The sequence below is a fragment of the Globicephala melas genome, chromosome 13 (genome assembly GCF_963455315.2).
Source record: "Globicephala melas chromosome 13, mGloMel1.2, whole genome shotgun sequence".
NCBI classification, from domain to species: Eukaryota; Metazoa; Chordata; class Mammalia; order Artiodactyla; family Delphinidae; genus Globicephala; species Globicephala melas.
Genome location: NC_083326.1, coordinates 87,054,719 through 87,075,267, shown reverse-complemented (window position 1 = coordinate 87,075,267; position 20,549 = coordinate 87,054,719). Strand labels below are relative to the sequence as shown.

The window sequence follows — 20,549 nt, the reverse complement described above, 5'->3', positions numbered from 1 at the left end:
GACTGAATCAGCTATATGTATACATATATCCCCATATCTCCTCCCTCTTGCGTCTCCCTCCCACCCCTCTAGGTGGTCACAAAGCACCGAGCTGATCTCCCTGTGCTATGCGGCTGCTTCCCACTAGCTAGCTATTTTACATTTGGTAGTGTATATATGTGAGGTCGAGAACAAAGAAACGTCAGTCCTCCTGGAGTTTGGAGCCCAGCATGGTGGCACGTAGTGGCATTCTTCTTCACCACCCTGGAGGCTCTCTGAAACCCCTCCTTTTGGATTTTAATGGTGGCTTCACTACACAGTCATGGTTGATTAAATCCTTAGGCATTGGTGATTAATTCCACCTCCAGAACCTTTCTCCTCCTTCTGGACATTAGGGCATACTAGGAAACCAGTTTTGCTGCACATCCTTCTGCCTCTCTCATCCGGCTTCTCTGGTATCCTCGAGAAAAACCTATAAGCGTGTCACCTGTCCCTTTCTGTGAATGAAGGAAGGAAGGAATAAGTGAATGGAAGAGAGAAATAATAAGCCAAGTCTGTGATGGAGGGCACACCTGCTTTGGCAAATTTGTCTAAAGTCTGAGCAGATGTTAGGTCTCAGGACAGGTACTGGCCAGTGTTGGGTAACGAAGGACTTGAGCAGGTCAAGTAAGTGGCTTCAGCACCGGGACATTTTATGTGATGCCAAGGAAAGCACTGAGCCTGGTCGGACCGGCGCTGTGGTTGGGAGCCGTTTCAAATCCTGGGTCACCTGCCACCTGATCGCACTGGTTGCTGAGCCGGTCAGTGAAAATTAAAATGGTACTGACCTCACAGGGCGTGTGTGAGAGTGAAATGAGATAAGAGTGCCATGAACTCAGCAGAGCGCCTGGCTTGTTGTGATAGTGATGATGGTGGGATGATGGTCCCGCTGATGACGACGATGATGACGATGTCATGGGAGGGGCACACGCGTGGAAGTCAGGCGCCTCTGTGCACCTCTCAGCACCTGTGTTTTGCGATGAACCATCATGATTCCCAAACCTGTCTGAGCCGCAGCCCCTCCCCACCTTTGAACTTGGAACGTTGCGTGGGAAATTAGATGAGATAATACAGAGGAACAGTCCCATCAGTGCCTGGCGTGGAAAAGGCATTCAATGAATGTGCATTGTTATTTTTAATCCCACTTTTGCAGTGTTAATGAATTTCCTTTTTCTATTTAGTTTTAACCGTCTGAGGGTATTCAGTTAATTTTCTTAAAAGTAAAGCCTTCCACTAGCACAGCGTTACTCTGTTTCTTTATGTGACTGATGCTTGCCTGTGTCAGTGTACTGTTCTAGCTCCTCTGTTAAAGGAAGGAATGACTGGGGGGAAAATTAGGGCAGATGGATTGGAAGGGGATTGCCAGTGTGTGATTAAATTCTATTAGACACGAGCTTACACCTGGCAGGCGACAATGGGCCATTAAGTACACTGTGTCCCCAGAAGCAGCGGTAACTCAGGGATGCCCCAGAGCCGTCTCAGCTGTGCGTTTTGCTGTCCCCAACAGGGTAAAGGTGATGAAAGGCATGAACATCATTGGGGTGAGAGCCAGCAGCCCTTCCGTGTGGGAGGTTAAGAAGAGCATGGATTACGCTGGGAAGTACACACCGGCTGTCATCGTTTGTCAGAAGAAATCAGCGGGCTCGGAAAACAGGTGAGTCCCAGTGGCCTGCCATATATTCAGATTAGCTGCAAGGAGGCCTCCTTTTTCCCAACTTTGCTGACAGCCACTTTGACCGCGGTTTGCATTTGGGGAGCGTCGTCTGTATTATTAGTGCTTCCAGGTGAGATGGATAGAATCCTTTACTTGGAAAAAGGTGGGCTGTTATTCACAGTGGACCTACGTACAATCCCAGCACAGTTCCCGGTCCCCTGCAGGGACTACTGCATGCAAATGGCATTTATCTCGAAATGATGTTCCACTGCAACACGGCCTCCTTTTATCCCAGATGATTAGGTAAAACGAGAAGTCTGGGCAGTTCTGATAAAATGGCCCATTTGGCAAGCATTTCAAACAAGAGTTTGTTGTAAAACAAAACAAAACACCCAGAGCTTGTAGATCTCGTGGCACACGAAGGCGCCTTGCACATTTGCCGTGTCGATTTAAATATAACGCGTGGATTGCATTTTGTGCTGGGATTTTCGGATGCACCTGTGAATGATCTGCTGTGGAATTATACGGAATTGTGACGCTGTCTCTGATACCCATCAAGTTAGAAACAGTCTATTCACAGCTGGGCAGAGACTTGGAAGCTCAGTGGTTCTTGGTTTATTTCTGTTTCCGAAACCTCATTTGTGACTCCAGAAAATTTCCGATCGGTTTTTGCCACTTTCAGGTTGGTTGCTTTTTGCTCCCTGTATTGCTGGCAATAGAAATAATTACGAATGGACCAGTCCTAGGTATGTAGCACTATTTCAGGAGTCAGCTGTTTGAACTTCATAGCTCAATGTTTGGAAAATATTTATTTTCCATTATTTATTCTAATATAGAGGTCGTGAATCTCAGCTGATGGCTCTTCTGCTTTTGGGGGGTTTATTTCCAAAGAGCACTGGATGCCAGTTTGGGGGTGATGTGATGTGGATTTCGCTCTGTGCTCCTCTGTTTCATGTGGGTGCTCTGGGATTCGGGTTAGCAACTGTCAAGCTCTGGCCTGTGACTTTGCTTTTGTGAGCAGTGTTTCAAGATGTTTTTCTTGAAGATTTGCTCGTAGAGCAGATGAGAGGGGCAAAGAAGAAGTCTGTATCTGAGTTCTGCCCCAAATGTTTACATAGTAATGCTGTGCCACACGGAGTACCTTCCTGAGCTTACAAACAAGCTCACTTCCAAAGGTGTCTGTGCCAGTGATACGATTTGGGAAATAAGATGCCACCTCCATGAAAGGTTTCCTTTGTGTTGCGAAGTTAGCAAAAATTAGGAAGGATAGATAGATAGGCAGATAGGTAGGTAGCTCGGTAGATAGATAATGATAGGTAGACGAGATGGATATAGATAGATAGATAGATAGATGATAGATGGATAGATATTTTACTCTTCTTTACCAGAAAGAGTGGAGGGATTTGGGAGAATTCTCAACCAATGTGCTGATTTTCCCTCGTGTTTCTTCTTGCTATTTCCTCTGTGGGTTAGTGGGAGTAGTAGTGATTGTAGTGTTACGTATGAAATGCAGAGAGATTTGAACCGTTTTGAAACATTTTATTAAATTTCTGGCTAAGTATTCATTCGGTTCGTCTTGGGCATGGAGAAATAAGGAAACTTTCCAAGGGCAGCTCATCCCCATTAAGGTATAAAGTGTAAGCTGCCTTTTCATAGATCAAATAAGGCAGGCACTCCCAAGGGGTTTTAACACTTCCTTAAATGAAACAAAAAATCAACAGCTCTAGAACATAGCAAATCATACATATGTGTGGTCCTTGCCATTTCTTTTCCCCTTTTATCTGTAACAGTATCTTCTTTAAGAAACAAATTCCCCGAATGGACTATCAACCTAGTCCTTCAAAGGTCTGGTATCAGTATGCCATTCACCGTGGAGAATATTCCTTATCTCTGTAGATTCTGAAGTCAGTTTTCTGTTTCCTGCTGTGGGTCTAGATGATGGAAGAAGCATATGTACACTCACAGACATACACAAACACACATATGTATGTCTATGTATGTAATATATGTGTATGTGTATATATAGAATACTACATGTGCATATACAGTACATTATGTGTCTTTGTAATACATCATATATGTATACATGGTATATATATAGTATATCTATACATAGTTTGTGTATACAGAACATATATATGATACAGTGTTTAAATATGTGCCTATATACACATGTACGTTTTTATGTGATTTATGTACTCACGTGTGTTATGATGGTGCAGAGGTTTATTCTTTTTTTGGAATCCAGTTCGTACACTGCAGCCAGGAAGGCTTTGCTTAATGAGGAAGCTGTGGAATGCAAGCTCTTTTAGTTGGGGAACCGTGTCGGTCTGGTTGGTAGCTGTTTGCAGTCCCTACAGCAGCATCTGGGACACATGAGGCTCTCCATAAATATTTGTTTACTGATGTTCTAGAATTAGACTGTATCTCTGTTACTCTATGTATAATGATGCAAATCTGTACGTACATGTATTGAATGGCCTCTGATACACCTGTTCAAAAAAGCAAGGTGCACAACAGCATCTATATTGATGCCCCATTTGGGGAAAACCCAGAGAAGAATACTTTTTGAGCAAAGGGGCTAGCAGCTGTGATTTCTGCTGGAGGAGCTGGCAAGTTGGGGGAGGGTGCTGAACGTAAATTACTTTCTACTGCGAGCCATTTGGACTCTGATTTGGTTTTCACTGTGTGCATGTATTAGCACTTAATATAATGTATACAGTTAAAATAGACTTTTTTGAATACGATATATTCATTTCTATGTTCAGCCTTTCTCCTCACTTCAGAATTGTTTATTTCGCTTCTGTCTTTATGGAGTTAAATACAGAAGAATCATGCTCCATTCTTTGGGATCGCGCACGGACCGGGAGAAGATCTGTTTCTCTTTTCTTTGAAGGATAATTGGAGAATGTATTATGGAGTGGATGTTTTCACATTAGTAGGTTTTGCTTCAGGAGCTGTTTTGCTTTATACATTCTTCCCACTCTCTTTGACTTTCAGTTATTCTTAAAAAGTCAGAATCAGATCATCGAGATGCAAAAAAGGGAGCCTTAATGAGCTTGAGAATCATGGATTGTGTATTGGTAATAATTCACCGTGGATTGTGAAGTTGTCTTAAGGAAGTTAAGTCCCTGTGACAGGTGTAATTTTATGGATTAAGGAGACACTTGTGCTAGTGATGAACTCAACAGGAGTGAGTGAAGGTTCTTATCTAAGTTGAAATACATCCTTTGCTTTTTGAAGAACTTTGTTGTTGTTGTTTTTTTTGCGGTACGCGGGCCTCTCACTGTTGTGGCCTCTCCCGTTGCGGAGCACAGGCTCCGGACGCGCAGGCTCAGCGGCCATGGCTCACGGGCCCGGCCGCTCCGCGGCATGTGGGATCTTCCCAGACCGGGGCACGAACCCTTGACCCCTGCATCGGCAGGCGGACTCTCAACCGCTGCGCCACCAGGGAAGCCCAGAACTTTGGTTTTTGAAAGCCTTATCATCACAGTATTAATATCTGAATGTTACCCACAGCTATCAATCAGATCTGTTTTGCCTAAGCATTGCCAGGAAATATTATGGAACAGAAGGAGGATAACTAACTATGCTCCATCCATCAAATTTCATTTGACGTTTTCTGAATCCTGCTCACTGTTAGAGCACTATGGAAACTTAGATAAATGTGTAACAAAAGTCATGTACTTTTTATTTCTTTGCTCTTCTCTGCACAGATGAGCATTTTCCAGAGTTTGCCACAGTTGCTATTTAAATGATTTTAGGTGGTACAAAGAAATGGGGTCAAATATTTGACTTGAATGACAGAAACATATGTGCTTTCCAGTTCTCCAGCAAGACTACTGATTGAAGAGAAATTCTTCTCTTTTAGGGGCTAATATGTCTATAAAATCTCTATCCTTTGTTAATAGATTGTAGACAAGCAAGAGTGCATAGTTTGATTTAATCCTTTTTCATAATTATCTGTTTATAATCCTTCGTACTATACCGCTTTTCCATTTATTTATAGGTAATTTTGTTACCGAGTTCAAGCTCGGCCTGCGCACCACACGACAGACCAGTAAATTGACAGACGGGTTGTTGGGGAAAGGGATAGTGACTTTATTCGGAAAGCCAGCAGACCGAGGAGACAGTGGACTAGTGTCCCAAAGAACCATCTTAACCCGAGTTAGAATTCAGCCTTCTTTTATACTAAAAGGGGAGGGGTGTGGCTGGTTGCGCCACACTTCTTGGTGCCGGAATCCTTTGTTCTTGCAACTGTCCCTGTTTCTGTAAACCTTACACTCTGTTCTGCAACTTTTTATCTCTATACGAATGGAAAAGTGTTATACCTTTAAAGGTCAGAGCCTTGAGAATGGGCTGTCTTGTATATTTCAGGGTCTAGGCAAATTCTTAACTTGTAGCAAAAGCAATACAATACAGAGGTTAAAGTAAAAGAAAGAGATACAATATGGATTCAGATTTGTTTTTCCCCATTATGACGTTTCATTTTAAAACAAATATAGCTTAAGTGGTAACATGAGGTGTCATAAATAAAGAGTAATATTTAAAGTATACAGAGATAAGATTACAGTCATAAATGTATGTTCAGAAAAATGTATGCTGGCATGATAAATCCATCTCATAATACATTGGTTAGGATTAGGTTTGATTATTTAATAAGAGTGACTTAACAAAAAAAAGTGACTTAAAGTAAGAGTTTATTTCTCTGTCACATAGAAGAAGCCCTGATGTAGGCAGGCCATGGCTGGCATGGCCACTCCTCAGTACTGTCAGGGTCCCAGGCACCTATCTTTCTTTAACACAATATTAATGCATGGCTTTTATCCTCATAGATTAATATGGCTGCTGGAGCGCCAGTCATCACATCTGCATTGCAGGCTAAAGAAAACTGACAGAAAAGAGCCTTCACCACTGGATCAGTTCCTTTTAAGGAACTTTTCTAGAAACTCATGCCAACCCCCAATACTCTCCTGCCTCTCATTGGTCAGGACTTAATCACGTGGCCACACCAGACTTCAGAGGGAGGTGAGAAACATCATGTATTACAGGCAGCAGTATACTTAACTCAGAATCAGTTTTCTGCTCCAAAGAGAAAAGCAAACTGGATGGGTTGGGGAACCAGAAACCTTGATCTCAGAAATCTATAAAGAATAAATGTTGTGGGGTTTCCAATAGGATGATGGAAAGAGCATGGTACCTAACTATCTCCTTCATTCTACCAGGTTCCCATGGAAATTTCCAGTGAAATATAATAAGGGTGTGAATATCCACATTAGCAATGCACTGGAAAAGTTATGATTACAAACTAGTATATATAAAACAAACTATTATGTTTAAAATAGATAAACAACAAGGTCCTACTGTATAGCACAGGGAACTGTTAATATATTAAATCCTGTAATAAACCATAATGGAAAAGAGACAATAACAATTTTGTTTATCAATAAATACGGGACAGGGGAAATTTAGAAGATATTCAATCAGGATGTTGCCCGTGCTTGTTAAGTACATTTAATATATTAAATATCCTGTAATAAACCTTATTCTTATATATCTGAATCACTTTGCTGTACATCGGAAACTAACACACCATTATAAATCACTATACTCCAATTAAATAAATAAGAAAAGTTATCATGTGTATGTTAGAAACATAGAGAAGCGTTTGTGAAAACTGCAGGACTGGGTTGAAGGAGGATGAAAAGATCGCCAATCTTAATTGTGCATTAAAAAGAAAAGGACCAGGAATGTGAGTGGAGGATACCCAGGCATTAAAAAAAAAAAAAATCAGGCCTACCTCCTAATATCGCCAGTAGGTGCTGGTACAGGTGAGCATGGACATGTCAAAGCCAGCAAGGTTTCCTCTCTGGACCAGTAACAATAAAAGGCCGTTACTGGGTGAGGAACACACCTTTGGAGCAGATACCCAAACAGGCAGAAAACCCATAGGCATATGAAAATATAACCATAAGAATTTGGGGGAAAACTCTTAAGTATCAGAGACAAAGACAGAACTTTGTGCATGAAATAGAGATGATTTTAAGCATTGATCAGTGGTCTCAGATTCAAAATAAGCATGGTATCATCAAAGACAGAGGAAGCCCGCAAGGAGAAGAAGCCATGTGAGATAAAGATGGGGTGAGAAACTCCATGTCTATTGGATTTGCTGCTGTAGAAAACGAAATCAGTGAACTTGAGAGAAAACTTTAGGAGCAAGAGAACCTTCAGAAGAGAATGAGAAAGAGGTGAAAATAAGAGAAACACCTGAAAACCAATCAAGCAAGAGTATGTAGAAAGAATGACCACAGGAACAGCTGGAGATTACCTGGTTACCATAAGACTCGGCACTACTAGTTCTACACCTAAGAGAACTGAAAGCAAATGTCCACACATGTGAACACACAAGTTCACAGCAGCATTTGTCATATATATATATATATATATGTGTGTGTGTGTGTGTGTGTGTATGTGTATATATATATATATATATATATTATAGATGAGTGGGCAAACACGTGATCTATTCATGCAATGGAATATTATTTGGCAATAAAAAAGGGAGAAGTGCTGATAGATGCTACAACATAGATGAACCTTGAAAACATGGTACTACGTAAAATAGACCAGACAAAAAAGACCATACATTGTATGATTCCATTTATACATGATGTCCAGAAGAGGCAAATTTTTAGACACAGTAGCTTAGTGGTTGCCTGGGGAGGGGAAAATGGAGAGATTCTGGTCATGGTTATGAGGTTTCTTTCAGAAGTAATAAAAATATTCTAAAATTAAATAGTGCTGACGGTTGTTCAACTAAAAACCACTGGATGGTAAACATTAAAATGGTGACTTTTATAGCATATGAATAATATCTTGATAAATCTGTTATGAAAATCAGTTGATTACAAAAGGGCCTACGAGATAATACCAATTTTGTTTATCAATAAATATAGGACAGGGAAAATTAGAAGATATTCAGTCAGGCTGTTGTCTATGATGGCAATATTACTTGTATTTTGGAAAAGTCCCATAGTAAACATAGATTTTTTTTTTTTAATTAGGAAAAGATAAGATATGGAAAACAAACAATAAATAAAGTTATAATGCAGCGTGGCTGGGAAGATTGTTTAATAGAGTCTGGACATCTGTCCTTGTCATCGCCGAGTGGCATACTGACAATTTTGGGATGCTTAATTCATCTGCTGACTTGTCCAAATTTGAAGCCAGAAAGATCTGGCCTTTTTTTTGGTTGTTGTTCTGGGCAAAAATTACTTGTAATGGAGATATTATAGATTGTTTAAAAATGTTCGGTTTTGCTTTAGAAAGCAGTTTTAATGATTGCAATTTACTGCTTCCTGACTCAGGATAACAGATCGAGTGATGGAAAAAAAAGATCTTGAGGTTTTTAATTAATATAATAATTTGATTAGAGGTATTTTCTAGCAATCTGTCTTCGGCAAGACAGTTCAGCTCTACGGACATCCGGAACCTGAGTTTGATAACAACAAAACCTGAGACAATGGTATAAAGTTATCAAAATGTTATGTCTTTCCTGTGGTGAGTGGGATTTTTCTGATGCCTTAAATGCTTTCAGTATCCTTATCATTGGCTCTTACGGATTGTAATAGTCATACATGTTACCATCTGAAAGATAATGCCTTCACAGAGAGTAGGAAGAGAGTGGGTGTAGGATTCAGGAAATCTAATGTTCATTTCTCATTTTTATGCTAGTAGCCACATCTCACATCTCACCAGAGACCGAACAAGGGGCAAAACACTCTGTTCTGTACCATCGGCCCCAACAATGTCAGCCTTCGCTGGACTGTTGTGAGACTCTTACATAATCCTGCATGTGACCAGACAAACTTTGAAATAATCAGTCAAGAACATCAGTTCATTTCTGGATTGGGTTGTTTGTTTGTTTGTTATTGAGTTGCATGAGCTGCTTATAAATTTTGGAGATGAATCCTTTGTCAGTTGCTTCATTTACAAATATTTTCTCCCATTCTGAGGGTTGTCTTTTGGTCTTGTTTATGGTTTCCTTTGCTGTGCAAAAGCTTTGCAGTTTCATTAGGTCCCATTTGTTGATTTTTATTTCTATTTGTCTAGGAGGTAGGTCAAAAAGGATCTTGCTGTGATTTAGGTCATAGAGTGTTCTGCCTATGTTCTCCTCTAAGAGTTTGATAGTGTCTGGCCTTACATTTAGGTCTTTAATCCATTTTGAGTTTATTTTTGTGTATGGTGTTAGGGAGTGTTCTAATTTCATTCTTTTACATGTAGCTGTCCAGCTTTCCCAGCACCACTTATTGAAGAGGCTGTCCTTTCTCCACTGTACATTCCTGCTTCCTTTATCAAAGATAAGGTGACCGTATGTGCGTGGGTTTATCTCTGGGCTTTCTAGGGGGAAGGGTAAGCTGTGACAAAGCGAGGGAGAGGCATGGACATATATACACTACCGAACGTAAGATAGATAGCTAGTGGGAAGCAGCCGCATAGCACAGGGAGATCAGCTCGGTGCTTTGTGACCGCCTGGAGGGGTGGGATAGGGAGGGTGGGAGGGAGGGAGACGCAAGAGGGAAGAGATATGGGGACCTATGTATATGTATAACTGATTCACTTTGTTATAAAGCAGAAACTAACACACCACTGTAAAGCAATTATACTCCAATAAAGATGTAAAAAAAAAAGAAAACTTTTTAATATGCATCTTATATAAAAAAAAAACAGTTCAAGAAAACCCATCTATTAATTGTCCTTAAGTTGTTAATGTGACTACATAGTATATGCGGCACATATACCCAAGTCCTCCTAGATATGAAAGATTATACTTTATTTCCTGACAATTTCTCAAAGTACCAGATGAATTACATTAGTTGTACATGGAGTCTGTATCAAGTGTGAGCAAAGGTTCCCCATTGTCTTTATTCTTTTGTTATATTTTATATTGGAGTATAGTTGATTTACAGTGTGTTAGTTTCAGGTCTACAGCATAGTGATTCAGTTATACATATACATGTATCTGTTCTTTTTCAGATTGTTTTCCCATATAGGTTATTACAGACTGTTGAGTAGAGTTCCCTGTGCTATACAGTAGGTCCTTGTTGATTATCTACTTTATATCTAGTAGTGTGTGTACGTTAATCCCAAACTCCTAATTTATCCCTCCCCCCACCTTTCCCCTTTGTTTTCTAAGTCTGTGAGTCTGTTTCTGTTTTGTAAATAAGTTCATTTGTGTCATTTTTTAAGATCGTCTTTACATTTAGAATTTGTCAGAAGCATTTCCATTCAAGTTTGTTTTAATCACTTCTGCATTAGGGATACAACAGACAAAGGTATTGTTTCCAATAGAACAAGATATCATTTCTCCTAATCGTATTGGCAGAAAAAGAGATGCAAATAATAAAATGTTTTTCTGAGAATAAGGGAGAACCCAGAATCCTTATACACTGTTGGCGGAATTATAAAATGGTTTGTCCTCCTTGGAGAGATACTTATCAATATCTGGCTATTGACTTTTTAAAAAAAAATTATTGAAATATAGTTGATTTACAATGTTGTGTTAGTTTCAGGTGTACAGCAACGTTATACATATATATAAATATTTATATTCTTTTTTTACATCCTCTTCCATTATAGGTTATTACAATATATTGAGTATAGTTCCCTGTGCTATACAGTAGGTCCTTACTCACAGACATAGGAAATAAACTTACAGTTACCAAAGGGGAGGAGGAGGGATAAATTAAGAGTTTGGGATGAAAATATACACACTACTATATATTAAATAAATAACCAACAAGGACCTACTGGCTACCGACTTTTAGAACATGCATCTACGTGACCCTAAAATGACAGGTCTAGGTACCTCTCCTCCAGGTGAAAGCTTAGCCGTGGATATGGAGGGATGTGCACAAGAGTGTTCATGGCTGCATTTAAAAAAAATAGCTAACTGTTGAAAGCAACCTGAATATCCATCAAAAGGTGAATTGATTTAAAAATGATACATTCATATAATTGAAACTTATGCAGCAACTATGAAGAATTGCCTACATGTAGTGATTAATGTTTATCGACATTAATTTTGTTACCAACTAGGGTTCTTAGCCTTCCTTAATGAATAGAAATTGATACGAGATACAGGAAAGGCTTTATTGGGGCCCCTGCTGCAGTAGTGGGGAGCGAGAACAAGGGACAGGTTCTCTTGTTCACTCCTTGAGGGGGGGGAGCTTGTTCCTTATCTGGGGTGAGGGTAGGCGTGGGTCCAGGGGTTGGGGCAGAGGCGTGGCTTAGGAGGTCTGCCCACCCCTCTCGTGGTGTTGAGTGCAGGGGGCATGCGCAGTGCCCTGCTTTTGCTCCCAACACCCTGTTTTTGCTCCTGGCCCTTCAGAAGTGGCAGTTGGGTTTTTGGTGTTTTTGTATCTTTTTGTCCTTCATTTGCTCCAACTGCTCACGCCGAGCGGTTATTTTTAGTCCCTTATAGTTTCTTTGTATTTTGTTGCTGAAGGAGAGGTTTATCCAGGTGCAAGCAGTGCAGCAGAGGGTCCCAGGTCCCAGTTCCCAGCCTGTCTCAGTTTGACCTGAAAATGTAATGTTAAGGGGAGTGGGAAACTTGAATAATAGCATGTACAGTATGATACCACTCTAGGAATTCTAAAAAGAGACCCACAGAAAAATGCTGAAATAATACAGATATAAACGGGATGAGACACGGCTGCTACTTAAAAGACCAGCATTTGAAAGACAACCCAGAGGAAGGTGTGCAAGGATGTCTCGCAGGCATCCTGGAAGAGAGCGCTTTAAGATCTTCCTAAAATAGCATTTGAGTGTGTCCCAGGAAATGTAAGCTTATTTGTATCACTCCCATTAGAAACATATAGACTAGGAAAGGAAGCGGTGATCGCTCAAGCAGATGGCATTACAGTGAAGGAGAGTTATGAGCCCAGTTCCCTTTGAAATTATACCCCAGGCTGACTCATTTTCCACTTCCTGACACGCATACAATCCCATTAGGCAGTCTCACGGGGAAGTGTGAGGTTTGCCTTAATTTACCTTTGTGTTGCTTTACTTTTATTACATCCATATATTTGGTATTTAACATCTCCCATTTCCAAGTAGACTACCAAATTTAGAATTAAATTATTTAGCACCCACTTTCAGCGGGTAACAGCAGTGAGTTACCGCTGCACATCTTTACTGGGGAAATTGCCTTTGCTTTGGATAGGATCTCCAGGGCGCTGTAATAACAAACACCGACTGTTTTTTCTGCTAGAGCTACACCAATGCAGCATAAATAATAACTTAATAGCGACAATAATTGTATGGTACCACTTGCTGGTGTTCATCAGAATACTTCGTAAACACGCTCCAGGGTCATAGATCATGGCTAATGTTGAGTTGCCCTGGGCTTGTGATTTCACAAAGCATCTTCATTCATTGGAATGACCAAAAATATCTGCAGTAGCAGAAATATCTGATGTGATATGTGAACATCCCATCAAGAAAGCCATGGGCTTAATATTTGTCTTCATGCAAATTTCTGAACTTGAAACTTCAGTGAATGTGTGTGTGTGTGTTTACAGCCATGGATACATAGCCCTTAGGGTCCTTCCTTCCAAACATGGAAAACATTATCAATAAAAGTCCTACAGGAAAAAACACGTCTGTATCTATATAAATTGGTATCTATATATCTGTATATCTTTATCTCTGTCTCTACATATATATCCGTATCTATAACTTAACTATACATGTCTATATTTATAATTACATATGTATGCATAATATATATGCACAATGCAAAATATAAAATTATTTTAATTTTAAAAGGCTCATGAGCTTTTGTAGTCATATTTGTTTTGGTAAGTCTCCACTGTAAAAAAAAAGGTGCACACAAAAATACAAAAAAAAAAAAAAAAAGGGCTTCCCTGTTGGCGCAGTGGTTGGGGGTCCGCCTGCCGATTCAGGGGACGCGGGTTCGTGCCCCGGTCCGGGAAGATCCCACATGCCGTGGAGCGGATGGGCCCGTGAGCCATGGCCGCTGAGCCTGCGCGGCCGGAGCCTGTGCTCCACAACGGGAGAGGCCACGGCCGTGAGAGGCCCGCGTGCCGCAAAAAAACAAACAAACAAAAAAAGGTGCACAGAGTTCCGCATACCTTAGATATTTTTGAGGGTGAGGGCCAAGTTCTTTGGGGAAGTCAGTTTTTGGATCATGTAGCTGTACGGACCTCTCATCCTCCATGACAGTCCTTTGCTGTCAGCACCCTAGCAAGCATCTCGAAATCCCCAGGTCTCCCTGGTGTGCTCAGCTTTGCTGAAGCAAATGCTGTAATTGGATCATCTATCTCCTGAAAGCCTGGGGAGCAGTTTAGAAAGATGATAGTATTTCATGGAACATTAAAAAAAGAAACAAAAGAAAAAATGATGGGACCCATCCAGAGAAGGTTTATTTACTGTCCAACTGTGAAAAGCATCACCTTGTTTCTTATGTTCTAAAAATTGCACTCTGATTATTGTTCTCCTGGATGGGATGTCTTCTTTTAAGTGTCTGTGTTTTGGATTTGCTATCATTTCTAAACGCACCTTTCCCTGGCAGCCCTCATCTTCCATGCTGTGTGCCAGTTCAAGGAGTCTCTTTGGTAACTTTTTAGTCTTTTAACCCTGGTGATTGATTTTGTCAGCAGTTAGCCTGGTGGACTTTCACTTCTTAGGAATGGTACTCGAACTGAGACATAGTTAGAAAAATTAGCAATAAGGGCATGGGACTTTATATTCCTACCTAGAGCTCTTTTAAAAAAAAAAAAAAAACAGGTTTTGTTATAAATCATATACCTTAAACTTAACCCATTTTAAGTGTGCAGTTAAATGAGTTTTAGAAAATTTATTTTTTGGTCCAGCCATCATACCATCCAGTTTAAGAACACTTCCATCAGCAGAAAAAGTCCCTTTTTACCCATTTGCCGTGAATCCCCACTTCTTCCCTAATTCCAGACAACCACTTGTCTCTTTTCTGAATCCATAATCTTGCTTTTTCCATAATAGCCCAAGTTGGAAATAACCCAGATGTGTATCAGCTGGTGAGTGGATTAAAAACTGTGCTCCATTTTAGCAGTGCAATGCTACATGGCAGTGAAAAGGAACTATCTCCTGATGCATGAAAAGACGTGGATAAGGAATTCCCTGGCGGTCCAGTGGTCAGGACTCTGCGCGCTCACTGCCGAGGGCCCAGGTTCAATCCCTGGGCGGGGAACTAAAATCCCACAAGCTGTGCAGCATGGCAAAAAAAAAAAAAAACCCAAAACAAAAAAAACCTGGATAAATCTCAGAAGTATACTGAGAGGTAGGGGCCAGTCACATGACATGACACATTCTATGAGTCCACGTACAGGAAGTCCTCCTTACCACGGGTTCCACATCTGCAGATTCAACCAACTGCAGATCAAAAATATATATTTTTTTAATTTCAGAACTTTCCAAAAAGCAGAACTTGAATTTGCTCGCACCAGCAACTATTTACATAGCATTTACATTGTATTTACAACTCTTTATGTAACATTTACATGGTATCAGTTATTATAAGTAACCTAGAGATGATTTAAAGTATGTGGGAGGATGTGCATAGATTATACACGAATACTAAACACCATTGTGTATAAGGGACTCGAGCATCCGTAGATTTCGGTATTTGGAGGTGAGGGTGGGAACTAATCCCCCAAGTTACTGAGGGGTCGCTGTATATACAATTTCTAGATCTCATTTTAAATTACTTGATTTTCAGCTCTTCACTGGGATCCACTAAGTTATCAGGCACCAGTTTACCTGAATTCTTTCTAAATTTATTTTCCTTTTCTTTTTATATAAACTTGCTCTTTTAGAAGTTTTAGAAAACTTCCTCTCAAAGGAAAACTTAGCTTCAGTTTAAATGTTCCATAATCATCACGAGGAGAAGTGACCCACTGACCGGCCATTCTGATTACAGGCAGCATTAAAAGCTTTCATCTCACTATTTTAAAGAGCTTTTGTTTCTTTAATCAAAAGATGCCAGTCAGTAAATGCAGGGGACTCTAGCTCTTTCATCTTTGTCATAAAGGTAGGTCCAGTAAATACACCATAGAAATAAGGTGCCTAGGATGACTCACTCTGCACGGTCAGGGACCCCTTTCCTATACTCTGAAGTCTGAAATATTTCAGAAGAAAAAAGTGTTGTTGTTTTTTTCAGTTGTGGGCAGAATACCTATAGAGGAAGGATGTAATTGTGTTAGGATCAATTTCACGATGTGCGGAAGTCACGTGGGACTCTTTAAACACCCCAAGGTATTCTTTCAAGTCAGTCGACATCAGTTTCTGTCAAGGGTATTGCGTTTGTCTATAAGCACTCACCGTTTTCCTCGTGGAACTCTTGAAGCCTGAGATACTCGCTAAATGTGGTTTTGATTACACACTCCTGGAGCTGAATGGAACGCGGATGAGAGCAGCATTTTGTGTGGTGTGTCGGTGCTTGTATAACAAATGCTTACAGAGAAAACCTGTGTGAAGCCCTAGCAAAGAAATGAGACAGTATGGGTCCCTGAAGGGGCTGTGTGGAGAGAATGATTGTTAAATACCAGTAATAAGTTGGAATGAAGGTGTTTGTCAACATACATGGCTTCATGGCCGTGTGCATAGATTTTTCTTTTACGTCTTTCAGAATATTTTCCATTGTGATGCGGTATGTGTGCTTCCTTAATAAAACCCTAAGAACGAAGCCTAGCGGCACGTCTGATAAGTACTGCGCTTTTAAATATACGTTAAGGGTGGAATATATTTTGAAATCTCTATTACAAATGCAATGTGATATGAAGATCACCGTGACTTCTATTGCTGAAAAGTCAACGTCACCACTGTTTTGGTCGTTGCCTACATTTATTTTTGAAGGATATGCTAAATTTCAGTTCAAGGCTAGACAGAACATTGATAGATAGATAGATAGATAGATAAAGTTGATAGATGAGTTGATGGATGGATGGATAGATAGATGATAGATGGATGATGGATGGATAGACAGATGGAAAAGCAGATAATTATAGATAGATTGATAGGTAGATAGATGATAGATAGATAGATAGATAGATTTCAGTTCACGGCTAGATAGATAAATATATATATAAAGATGCATTTTTCCCATCCAAGATCCCTGAATTCCATCTCCATGGACACCAGATTAATAACCCTTCCTTAAAGTTTAGGTGCCTTAAAATGGGGTGAGACAAAAATGTCAGCATCTTTCTCTTCTCTTCACCCCCTCTCCACTTTCATGCCAAAAAATTCTGTGTGTCAAACTGCTTTATTGCCTTCAAATGGTTTGTATCAATCATTGCGTGAATTAAAGTGGCCACTATCTACCAAAAAAAAAAAAGTGGGGTGAGACATATTTCAAGGACAAAATATCTGTAACATGTTAAAGCCTAAACCGCTCTATGCTGCATTTGAGAAAAGTCTGTGTTAGTACAACTTCACATGAGTATAATTGTAAACAACAGAAGATCTTCATAGAAGTTCCCATACAGAAAAGCAGTGTATCTGTATGTGCCAAGATTTGTTAAAATGTTGATTAACCCTTTGGTCCTATATTCTAGGAACTTATCCTAAATAATTCATCAGAAATATTAAGCATGGTCTTCACACTTTAATTAATAGTAAAAATTTTAGAATCCACTAAACATTAAGGATAGGGGAATGATTAAAAAACTTGATCTGGGCTTCCCTGGTGGCGCAGCGGTTGAGAGTCCGCCTGCCGATGCAGGGGACACGGGTTCGTGCCCCGGTCCGGGAAGATCCCACATGCCGCGGAGCGGCTGGGCCCGTGAGCCATGGCCGCTGAGCCTGTGCGTCCGGAGCCTGTGCTCCGCAACGGGAGAGGCCACAACAGTGAGAGGCCCGGTACCGCAAAAAAAAAAAACTTGATCATATTCACATAGGAGAATGAGACAGGGCCAATAAAATGCTATTTTCAAGATTTACTGGTAAAAGAAAATGCTCTTAATTTTCTGATATGCATACACATACATATAACATAGTTCAAAGGCTAAAAATGAAATTTCTACCACAAAATTTTAATAACAGTGAGATTATGGGTGATATTTATTTCCTCTTCAATTCAGACCATACACCTTTTTTTTTTTTTTTTGAGAACCCAGCATGTGCTCGGTACTGTATTGTACATGGGTTCAATGCTAAGCAAAACAGAGTATCTGTTCTCATGGATCTTAAGTCTGTCTTTCATTTGTTGACATTTGCCAGTCTTTACAATAAGCATAGATTAGTTTTATTAATGACATAAAATATCGAGAAGGTTTAATTCTTTTATTTTTATTCTAAACTTGCCATAGAGAAATACACACATTTTCTTTAGGACTGAAACGAGGGCTGGCTTGAAGGGAGCTGTCAAGGGATTCATGAAATCGTTTACTCTTCTTGGAAAAAGAATTACCTTTGAAAAATGATTGCCTTCTGACTATCTTAGTAATTACATACATGGTACATTTTTGTGTGTGTTTACATTTGAGAACACAAAGCTAAATTCACTTTGGATTGGATTAATGAAAATACTTGCAGTGCTGATGAGATATAATGTACCTTGCTTATCTTTTAGTAAGACACATTGGAATTGATCCATTATATAATACTCTTAGGACATATATCAAAATCATATAAAATAAAGGAAATCAACAAGTTCTGACTCAATGGATAGTATCAGAAGTTGAATTTTATTTTTAAAGCACAAATATTAAAAAAAGCATAATTTTCCTTCCCTTATTCCTTATTCACCCATGCCTGCCACAGAGAAAACTACCTCCAAACTAATTTCAGAGCGACCTTGTGATGGGGTTACAGCCTAAGAAATTGTAGCAGAAGGCTTAGGCAGGGTTTATGAGAAGATGTGAATTGAATTTTGCATGGGGAAGGGAAATTTCATTTAGTATTTATTGGTGAGGGCTATTTTAACATAGGGCAATGAGATGGCTTGACACCACTGAAGATGGAGGTCAGCTCTATCCCACCCTGGGTGGGCAGTTGTGGTCCCTCCAAGCCCCAATGGCTTTGCTGTCTTTGATCCCCTCCCTCATCTCCTCCATCTTTAGATATTCCCAGAACCTCAGATTAGCCCTTTTCATTACAGTATAATGTCTATTTTGGGACGCCTCCAAACAGTAAATCGACTGCTAATATCTTCCACTTATTAAGAGATGAGTATGTTCCAACATCTTCTAAGTGTTTTACCTATAACTACTGTGCGCTGAGCTCATCTGATTCATTCTCTCAACACTAAAGGCAAAAATACCATCCTCATTTTATGGATCATGAAACGGAGATCCAGCACAATTTAGGTAACCTAAGTGACTCCCTGGCGTAGGCTGAATAATGCCTCCCTCCTTCCCTCCGCCCAGAAACTGTCTGTGTTCTAACTCCTGGAACCTGTGACTGTGTTACCTCACCAGGTAGAAGTCTTTGCAGATGTGGTTACCTTAGGGATCCTGGGATGGGGAGAGTATCATGAGTTATCCTGGTAGAGACCTAATGTGATTGCAATGGTCCTTACATGGGGGAAGTAGAGGAAGGCTTGATTATAGAAATAGAGAGGTTACAATGGAATCAGGGGTTTAAAGGATTCAGAAAAGGGGCAAGGGGCCAAGGAAAGCAGGCCGCCTCTAAAACCTATAAAAGGCAAGGCAGTAGATGCTCCCCTGAGGTCTCCAGAAAGAACCCGCCCAGCTGACCCCTGATTTCAGACTTCTGACCTCCAGAACTGTAAGAGAAGGGATGTGTGTGGTTTAGGCCACCCAGTTGGTGGTAATTTGTTAGAGCAGCAAAAGGAATCTAGGACACTTCCCTAGTTCACTCCTGCAATATTGGCAGAATGAAGTCTCAAACCCCAAGGGAGACGGGTCCCAAGCTTGAGCTCTCAGCCGCAATGCTGCACTAAAAGGTCATTTGACTCCAGTAAGGTCCCCCGGAGTTATGAAAGCTTAGTGGTTAAGTGAACGGGAATGCGGATTCACAGTGTCCCTGCCCTGGCACCTGTCAGCTGTGTGGCGACGGCCAGGATATATGGCCTCCTAATCTCACTCTCCACGTGTGTGAAATGGACATAATAGTGACACCTGCCTTCAGGGGTCCTGAGGATGGAGGAGGTTGATGCGTGAAAAGCGCCTTGCGTGATTCTTGCGTCATTGTCGGTGCCCCTGCAAGACTTTGTAAGGCCAGTAAAGTTTCAGATGTCAAATTTCATTGTTTCTCAGACTCTTCATTCATTCATTTATTTATTCACTCATTTATTCATAACTAGTATGCGAGGGGAGGTGTGTGTCCAAAAATCTTTCCTGAAATGAGTTTAAAAGGCAGTGAAAGTCTGAAAACCAACTTACTGATAGTCATGAGACACAGAGTTTTGACTTCTGGGGACAGTTGTGTGTGTGGTTGCGTGGTCTCCTACTGGGAAAATTGACAGGCATCTAGATTAAGAGATGAGGAAACTCAGTGGGTAGCATTGTATCCACGGTGCTTAGGAGGTAAATGCTGATTTCCAAACATGCTGAGGGACTTCCCTGGTGGTCCAGTGGTAAAGCATCCGCCTTCCAATGCAGGACACGTGGGTTCGATCCCTGGTCGGGGAGCTAAGATCCCACATGCCGCAGGGCAGCTAAGCCCACGCGCCTCAAGGAGAGAGCCTTCGTGCTTGCAAACTACAGAACCCACGCGCTCTGGACCCCACGCGCCACAACTAGAGAGAAGCCCGCGAGCCACAACGAAGAGCAGTGAAAGCATCCGGCGTGCCGCACCTAAGACCCAACGCGGCCATAAATAGATAGATAGATAGGTAGATAGATAGATAGATACA

At 40.6% G+C, this 20,549-nt stretch overlaps 1 protein-coding gene across 2 annotated transcripts in view; it reads left to right on the top strand.

The window, feature by feature from the left end:
* TMEM132D (transmembrane protein 132D) overlaps positions 1–20,549 on the top strand; it is a 640,506-nt gene that overhangs the window by 281,423 nt on the left and 338,534 nt on the right. For both annotated transcript variants that reach the window (XM_060310564.1, XM_030859958.2), the window contains one exon: positions 1,526–1,672. In XM_060310564.1, the coding sequence (XP_060166547.1) occupies positions 1,526–1,672 (147 nt within the window). The remainder of the gene's footprint in view (positions 1–1,525; positions 1,673–20,549) is intronic.